The sequence below is a fragment of the Oncorhynchus clarkii genome, chromosome 2 (assembly GCF_045791955.1).
Source record: "Oncorhynchus clarkii lewisi isolate Uvic-CL-2024 chromosome 2, UVic_Ocla_1.0, whole genome shotgun sequence".
Classification (NCBI taxonomy): domain Eukaryota; kingdom Metazoa; phylum Chordata; class Actinopteri; order Salmoniformes; family Salmonidae; genus Oncorhynchus; species Oncorhynchus clarkii.
In genome coordinates this window covers 98,088,647-98,097,888 of record NC_092148.1, presented here as the reverse complement: position 1 = coordinate 98,097,888, position 9,242 = coordinate 98,088,647, and the positions used below count along the sequence as shown (strand labels likewise).

The 9,242-nt window shown below is 45.3% G+C and overlaps 1 protein-coding gene across 1 annotated transcript in view; it reads right to left on the bottom strand.

The window, feature by feature from the left end:
- LOC139383416 (synaptotagmin-7-like) overlaps window positions 1-9,242 on the bottom strand; it is a 128,039-nt gene that overhangs the window by 17,290 nt on the left and 101,507 nt on the right. The window contains exons 4-7 of the mRNA XM_071127959.1: window positions 8,341-8,443; window positions 7,717-7,836; window positions 7,415-7,562; window positions 488-660 (exon numbers count right to left, since the gene is read on the bottom strand). Coding sequence (XP_070984060.1) covers window positions 488-660; window positions 7,415-7,562; window positions 7,717-7,836; window positions 8,341-8,443 — 544 coding nt within the window. The remainder of the gene's footprint in view (window positions 1-487; window positions 661-7,414; window positions 7,563-7,716; window positions 7,837-8,340; window positions 8,444-9,242) is intronic.

Genomic DNA, 9,242 nt, shown 5'->3' with positions numbered 1-9,242 from the left:
CCCTCTCCCTCCCCCTCTCTAGCCTTACAGCTCCATCCTCCTCCCCTATCCTTCCCTCCTATTCTACCCTCCTCCTCCCCTATCTACCCCTCGTCCTCTCCTATCTTCCCCTCCTCCTCCCATATCTTCCCCTATCCTCCCCTCCTCCTCCCTTCTCCCTCCCCCTCTCCCTCTCCAGCCTTACAGCTCCATCCTCCTCCCCTATCCTCCCCTCATCCTCCTCCTATCCTCCCCTCCCCTCCTCCTTCTATCATCCCCTCCCCTTCTCCTCCTCCTCCCCTATCCTCCTCCCCCCTCCTTACAGCTACATCCTCCTCCCCTATCCTCCCCTCCCCTCCTCCTTCTATCCTCCCCTATCCTCCTCCTCCCCTCCTCCTCCTTCTCCCCTATCCTCCCCTCCTCTCCTCCTCCTATCCTCCCCTCCCCTCCTCGTCCTCCTCCCCTATCCTCCCCTCCCCTCCTCCTCCCCTCCTCCCCCCCTACTTACAGCTCCATCCATGCAGGGTTTGAGTTCCTTCCAGAAGGTCTGCATGTGTCCCAGGTCACTGAGCTTGTTGAGAGGGATGGAAACCTCCCCGATGGGGTCGTTGCGACTGAACCGGTCAAAGTCCAACACCTGCAGGTACAGAGTCCTCTCCCTCACTTTCTCGTATGGGAAACCTGGAGGGAGGGAAGGGGGAGAAAGGGGGAGAAGGAGAGAGGGGGAGAGGGGAGGGAGAGAGAGAGAGCGAAACAGACACAGAGAAATTGTTAAAAAGAATCAGACCTTTTTTCAATTTTCGCCTGAAATTACATTCCCAACTCTAACTGCCTGTAGCTCAGGACCTGAAGCAAGGATATGCATATTCTTGATACCATTTGAAAGGAAACACTTTGAAGTTTGTGGAAATGTGAAATTAATGTAGGAGAATATAAAACGTTATATCTAGTGAAAGATAATACAACAAAATCATTTCATCTTTGAAATGCAAGAGAAAGGCCACAGTGTATTATTGCAGTTTAGGCACACTTTAGATTTTGGCCACTAGATAGCAGCAGTGTATGTACAAAGTTGTACACTGATCCAATTAACCATTGCATTACTGTTCAAAATGTTGTATCAAGTCTGCCCAAATGTGCCTAATTGGTTTATTTATACATTTTCAAGTACATAACTGTGCACTCTCCTACAACAATATTATGTATTATTTCACTGTAATAGCTACTATAAATTGGATCAGACTAACCCTAACCCTAATCAAATTAGCGCAATTTAGCTCAATCGTCCCACGGGGGACACACCCTATAGCCCTAACCCTATACTGAAACGATACCTAACCTTAACCTAACTCTCGTTCCAAAACCTTAACCTAAAAATTAAAGCTGCACTATCCAGAAATTGCTCCACCATTTCCTGGTTGATAAAATTCTACTAGTTTGCCTAATTTCAGTTTATGACAAAACAAGCAAGTATAGTGTAGACAATCATTGTACCATCCAAACCGCTGTGAAATATATAATAAAAGCTTGATCATAATCAAAAAATATTGTATTTTTAGCTGTTTGAAGCTGGTGTACAAAACTGAAAGTAAAATATATAAAGATGGAACTTAAGAACGGGAAGCATAGAAATAGCACACATAGACCAGATCTACCACTTCTTAAATCTATAACTATAAGATCTATAACTAATATTTCTAAGTGAATTTGGTCGGGTTCCCCAAAAAGTAACAACTTTAAACTTTGTTCCTAAACCTAACCTTAATCCTAAACGTAACCTAACCTTAACCTTAATCTAACCCTTGTTCCTAAACCTAACATTAACCTAACCCTTGTTCCTAAACCTAACCTTAATCCTAACCTTAACCTAACACTCTTTCTTAAACCTAACCTTAACCCCAACCCTTAACCTAACCCTCATTCCTAACCTTAACCCTAAACCTAACCCTAACCCTAGTTCCTAAACCTAACCATTATCCTAACCCTAGTGGCTAACCCGTAACTATAACCGCACCTTAACCTAACCCTCGTTCATTCCTAAACCTTAAAAACATACACTACCGTTCAAAAGTTTGGGGTCACTTAGAAATGCCCTTATTTTTTAGAAAATCAATTTTTTTGTCCATTAAAATAACATCAAATGTATCAGAAATACAGACATTGTTAATGTTGCAAATGAAAGGGCAGATTTTTTTATGGAATATCTACATAGGCGTACAGAGGCCCATTATCAGCAACCATCACTCCTGTGTTCCAATAGCACATTGTGTTAGCTAAACCAAGTTCATCATTTTAAAAAGCTAATTGATCATTAGAAAACCCTTTTGCAATTATGTTAGCGCAGCTGAAAACTGTTGTCCTAATTAAATAAGCAATACAACTGGCCTTCTTTAGACTAGTTGAGTATCTGGAGCATCAGCATTTGTGGATTTGATTACAGGCTCAAAATACCAGAAACAAAGAACTTTCTTCTGAAACTCGTCAGTCTATTCTTGTTCTGAGAAATTAAGGCAATTCCATGCCAGAAATTGCTAAGAAACTGAAGATCTCATACAACGCCCCTTCACAGAACAGTGCAAACTGGCTCTAACCACAGAATAGAAAGAGGAGTGGGAGGCACCGGTGCACAACTGAGTAAGAGGACGATGAGGGATGATGAGGGAAAAAATGAGGGAAAAAAAGAATTGAATCTATTTTAAGAATAAGGATGTAATGAAACACAACGTGGAAAAAGTCAAGGGGTCTGAATACTTTCCCAAGGCGCCGTATATAGGATGTAAACAGTATATACATATGAAGTGGGTAAAACGGTATGGGAACATTATTAAAGTGACCAATGTTCAATGACTACGAACCTAGGGCAACAGTCTTTGCGGTGCAGCACCGGCTAGTAACAGTGACTAAGTTCAGGGCACCTGTCGGAGCCTGGCTAGTGATGGCTCTTTAACGGTTTAATGGAGATCAAAGTTGTTTTTCAGTCTCTCGGTCCCAGATTTGATGCACTTGTACCAACCTCACCTTTTGGATTATAACGGGGTGAACAGGCTTTGGCTCGGGTGGCTGAGGTCCTTGAAGATCTTCTTGGCCTTCCTGTGACATCGGGTGCTGTATGTGTCCTGGAGGGCTGACAGTGTGCCCCCGGTGATGCGTTGAGCAGACTGCAACACCCTCTGGAGAGCCTTGCGGTTGTGGGCGGTGCAGTTGCTGTACCAGGCTGTGATGCAGCCCGACAGGATGCTTTCAATTGTGCATCTGTAAAAGTTTGTGAGGGCCTTAGGGGCCAAGCTGGATTTCTTCAGCCTCCTGAGGTTGGCCACTCGAATGGCTCAGCTAAAGTTACTGCATCTCAGTGCAAGAGGCATCACTGCAGTCCCTGGTTCATTTCCTGTATCACATTCGGCCGTGATTGGGAGACCCATAGGGTGGCGGGTTTGGGTGGGGTAGGAACAAGGCAGTTAACCCACTGTTCCAGTTAACTCCACTTGATTGAGATGCTGTGGCAGGACCTCAAGAGAGCGGTTCACACCAGACATCCCAAGAATATTGTGGAACTGAGACAGTTTTGTAAAGAGGAATGGTCCAAAATTCCTCCTGACGTTTGGTTGAGGTTATTGCTGCCAAAGGAGGGTCAACCTGTTATTAAATCCAAGGGTTGACATCCAACCTGCACTGTGAATGTTTACACGGTGTGTTCAATAAAGACATAAAAAATTATAATTGTTTGTGTGCTATTAGTTTAAGCAGACTGTCTATTGTTGTGACATATATCAGATAACATTTTATGACCAATTTATGCAGAAATCCAGGTCATTCTAAAGGGTTCACATACTTGTCTTCCCACTTTAAGTCTCATGTCTGAGACGTTGAATTGTGACTTCACTTTGTACACATACTGATGTTTTGCCTGTTTGATTGCCTTACTGAGGGCATAGCTGGACTGTTTGTATTCATCCATGCTCCCAGTCACCTTGCTGTGGTTAAATGCAGTGGTTCGGGCCTTCAGTTTTGCACGATCCACAGTTTTTGGATAAGTTCTAATCATCGCTGTAGGAACAACATCCTCTATACACTTCCTGATGAACCCAGTCACAGTGTGAACAACATCCTCTATCCACTTCCTGATGAACCCAGTTACAGTGGGAACAACATCCTCTATACACTTCCTGATGAACCCAGTCACAGTGGGAACAACATCCTCTATACACTTCCTGATGAACCTAGTCACTATAGGAACAACATCCTCTATCCACATCCTGATGAACCCAGTCACAGTGGGAACAACATCCTCTATCCACTTCCTGATGAACCCAGCCACAGTGGGAACAACATCCTCTATACACTTCCCGATGAACCCAGTCACAGTGGGAACAACATCCTCTATACACTTCCTGATGAACCCAGTCACTGTAGGAACAACACCCTCTATCCACTTCCTGATGAACCCAGTCACAGTGGGAACAACATCCTCTATCCACTTCCTGATGAACCCAGTCACAGTGGGAACAACATCCTCTATACACTTCCCGATGAACCCAGTCACAGTGGGAACAACATCCTCTATACACTTCCTGATGAACCCCGTCACTGAGTCAGTGTATACGTCAATGTTATTCTCAGAACATATTCGAGTCTAATCAAAACAATCTTGAAGCAGCCTCCCACTGCAACGCAGTGCTTAAGGCATCACTACAGACCCGGGTTCGATTTCTGGGTTAGGAGAGAGTTTGGCTGGACGGAATTTCCTTGTCCTATCTAGCTCTAGCGACTCCTTGTGGTGGGCCCTTTGCCTGAAAGCAGAAAGCTGACTTTGGTTGCCAGCTGGACAGTGTTTTCTCCGACACATTGGTGCGTCTTGCTTCCGGGTTAAGCGAGCAGTGTGTCAAGATGCAGTGCGGTTTGGCAGGGTCGTGTTTCCAAGGACGTATGGCTCTCAATCTTCAACTCTCCCGAGTCCGTAGGGGAGTTTCAGCGATGGGACAAGACTGTAACTACCAATTGGATATAGATTCTGATTAGTCAGACCTATATTGAACAGTCCTTACCACGGGTACTTACCGTTTCTTTGTCCAGGACCCAGTTGCATAGGGCGGGGATCAGACCCAGGGCCTCGAGCTTGATGATGAGCTTGGAGGGTGTTATGGTGTTTAAGGCTGCGCTATAGTCAATGAACAGCACTCTTACATAGGTATTCCTCTTGTCGAGATGGGATAGGGCAGTGTGATGGCGATTGCATTGTCTGTGGACCTATTGGGGCGGTAAGCAAATTGAAGTGGGTCTAGGGTGACAGGTAAGGTAGAGGTGATATGATCCTTGACTAGCCTCTCAAAGCACTTCATGATGACAGAAGTGACTACTATGAGGCGATAGTAATTTAATTCAGTTACCTTTGCCTTCTTGGGTACAGGAACAATGATGGCCATCTTGAAGCATGTGGGGACAGCAGACTAGGATAGTGAGAGATTGAATATGTTCGTAAACACACCAGACAGCTGGTCTGCACATGAGGAGGCGGCTATGGATGCCGTCTGGGCCGGCAGCCTTGCGTGGGTTAACACGCTTAAACGTCTTACTCACGTCGGCTGTGTTATTCTCAAAGTGGGCGAAGAAGGTGTTTAGTTGGTCCGGAAGCAAGACGTCAGTGTCCGCGACATGGTTGGTTTTCCCTTTGTAGTCTGTGATTGTCTGTAGACCCTGCCACATACGTCTTGTGTCTGAGCCGTTGAATTACGACTCCACTTGGTCTCTGATGTTTTGCCTTGCGGAGGGAATAACTACACTGTTTGTACTATGCCATATTCCCAGTCACCTTGCCTTGGTTAAATGCGATGGTTCGCGCTTTCAGTTTTGCGCAAATGCTGCCATCTATCCACGGTTTCTGGTTAGGGTACGTTTTAATAGTGACAGTGGGTACAACATCTCCATCTTCCGATTGGTCAGACCAGTGTTGAATTGTCCTTAGCATGGGTGCTTCCTATTTGAGTTTCTGCCTATAGGAAGGGAGGAGCAAGATGAAGTCATGTCAGATTTGCCAAAGGGAGGGCGGGGGAGGGCCTTGTAGGCATCCCGGAAGTTGGAGTAGCAGTGGTCGAGTGTTTTAGCAGCGCGAGTACTACAGTCAATGTGTTGATAAAACTTCGGTAGCGTTTTTCTCAAATGTTCTTTGTTAAAATTCCCAGCTACAATAAATGCAGCCTCAGGATATGTGGTTTCCAGTTTGCATAAAGTCCAGTGAAGTTCTTTTAAGGGCCGTCGTGGTTTCGGCTTGAGGGGGAATATACACGGCTGTGACTATAACTGAAGATAATTCTCTTGGGAGGTAATACGGTCGGCATTTGATTGTGAGGTATTCTAGGTCGGGGGTTCCTGTATGTTATCACAATCACACCATGAGTAGTTAATCATGAAACACACCCCCACCCTTATTCCTGTCTACGATATGAACTCAGAACCCAACTGGCTGTAAGGACTCAGAAAGTATATCCTGAGAGAGCCAAGTTTCCGTGAAACAGTGTATGTTACAGTACCATTAGTGAGTAAAATACTCGGAATTGGATGTAGGTAATAATGTGAGAAATGTTCTAAGCAAATAATGTAAGTTGTAACACACAAAAAAAATCAAATACTGGCAAGTTGGCTAGGAGCTAGCGACAGGGCGACCATTTCTGTTGGTGCCATCATAACCCCCACCTTAACCTTACCCTCATTCCTAAACCTAACCCTAATCTTAACCTTACCCTCATTCCTAAATCTAATCTTAACCTAACCCTCATTCCTAAATCTAACCTTAACCTAACCCTCATTCCTAAACCAAACTTTAACCCAACCTTAACCTACCCCTAGTTCCTAAACCTAAATTTAACCTTTTTTCCTAAACCTAATCTTAACCTAAACCTCATTCCTAAACCTAACCTTAACCTAACCCCCATTCCTAAACCTAACCTTAACCTAACTCTCATTACTAAACCTAACCTTAACCTAACCCTCATTACTAAACCTAACCTTAACCTAACCCTCGTTCCTAAACCTAACCTTAACCTAATCCTCGTTCCTAAAGCTAACCTTAACCTAACCCTCAACCTTAATTCATTTCGACCCATATGACTATGGCTTCTGCCGAACGAGTGTACACTTCATAAAATATAGCAAATACATTGAGAAGAGCATTGAAAAAAATATTGAGAGCATTGAAGAGAGCCTTGAGGAGAGCATTGAAGAGAGCATTGAGGAGAGCATTGAGGAGAGCCTTGAGGAGAGCATTGAGAAGAGCATTGAGGAGAGCATTGAGGAGAGTATTGAGAAGAGCATTGAAGAGAGCATTGAGGAGAGCATTGAGGAGAGCATTGAGGAGAGCCTTGAGGAGAGCATTGAGAAGAGCATTGAGGAGAGCATTGAGGAGAGTATTGAGAAGAGCATTGAGAAGAGCATGTAAATGTACCTTCGAACAGGAAGGTCTCGTTCCAGTGAGGGTTGAGGTTCTTCCTCTTGATCTTGGTCTCCAGTTTGTGCTTCTTGTCAGGCAGCAGGTAGATTTTGACGAAGGGGTCAGAGGTCCCAGAGAAGTCCTTGGCTGGTAGCTCCTGGCCCTTCATAATAATAATTGTAACAACATATGCCATAAAAGTGACTGGCACTTTTATCCAACTTACAATTTTGCATAAAATTTCGCAAAAGTGTCCTCAGCAGGAATCAAACGGATGATTCCGGCTTTACAACTGAGATACATAGAGCCACCGATACCTTTAGGATCTTGACGGTCAGAGTGGAGTCCTGGAAGCTGTAACCAACAGAGAACTGGATCCGTCCCAGCTTCTCACTGACAGCACCTTCACCATCGTCATCCTCTGATCCCGGGGACAGCTAATGGGGGGGAGAGGTGGAATTTAGATTTTGGTTTGTTTTTTGACAATTTAACACACATATTAAAAAAATAACGTGATAGTAAAATCATGGAGGATTAACACCAGGAGCAGGGAGAGAAGGGTTTTAGGATTCAACTATATACTCAGGCATGCAGGCACGTGTACACACATCACCCTCCCACACACACAGCCCTTTGATGACTATAGACAGCGGGAGTGGAGGTGATGGGAGCCAGCCTCTCCATCTCTCTCTCTCTCTCTCTCTCTCTCTCTCTCTCTCTCTCTCTCTCTCTCTCTCTCTCTCTCTCTCTCTCTCTCTCTCTCTCTCTCTCTCTCTCTCTCTCTCTCTCTCTCTCTCTCTCTCTCTCTCTCTCTCTCTCTCTCTCTCTCTCTCTCTCTCTCTCTCTCTCTCTGTCTGGAGCAAGTCATCAGGGTTGTGTTCCAAATAGAACCCTAGTTACTACATGGGCATTTATCCAACTTACAACAAAAGTTGTCTTACCATGACCATGTCTCCGGTGAGAGAGTTGGCCAGATCGGTGACTGAGGAATGTCCGTCGGGGGGGTGGCCCTTGGGACTGTTGCATGGCTTGTTGCCCACGCCCCTGTAGAGAGAGAGGACAGGGTGACCACAGGGCTGAGGGCAGGAGCCAAGCAGGCGGTGGGAGTCTGACTGCAGCTAGACCAGACTCCACAGAAAGAGAGAGAGGTTCAGGGACGAGGTGACTTCTAAAACACGCAGGCCCAGGGATTGAGTCAGGCCCAGGGATTGAGTCAGGCCCAGGGATTGATTCTGGCCCAGGGATGGATTCAGGCCCAGGGATTGAGTCAGGCTCAGGGATGGAGTCAGGCTCAGGGATGGAACGGGCCCAGCGATGGATTCAGGCCCAGGGTGTGTCAATCCTGAATATTTAATGTAAGAGCCCTGTCTGGTTTTAAGATTGTTACTGTCTGGGATACACAGAGACGTTAGCTCCTACAAATCATACCCATGCAACTTAGTTTAATGGTGAAACCCCCTAACCCCCAATACACACAAAGGAGACAGACAAGTATAGTAACAAAGAGAGACATGGAAAGTAACATAGACAGACATGTACCATGTACAGGACCAGATGACATTGTAGTGTGTGTGTGTGTGTGTGTGTGTGTGTGTGTGTGTGTGTGTGTGTGTGTGTGTGTGTGTGTGTGTGTGTGTGTGTGTGTATTGCGTGTGTATTGTGTGTGTGTGTGTGTGTGTGTGTGTGTGTGTGTGTGTGTGTGTGTGTGTGTGTGTGTGTGTGTGTGTGTGTGTGTGTGTGTGTGTGTGTGTGTGTGTATGTGTGTGTGTGTGTGTGTGTGTGTGCGTTAAACAGAGAGAGAGAGAATGTAGGGTTCTTCCAAGCCAGTATCCGCAGTGTAAAC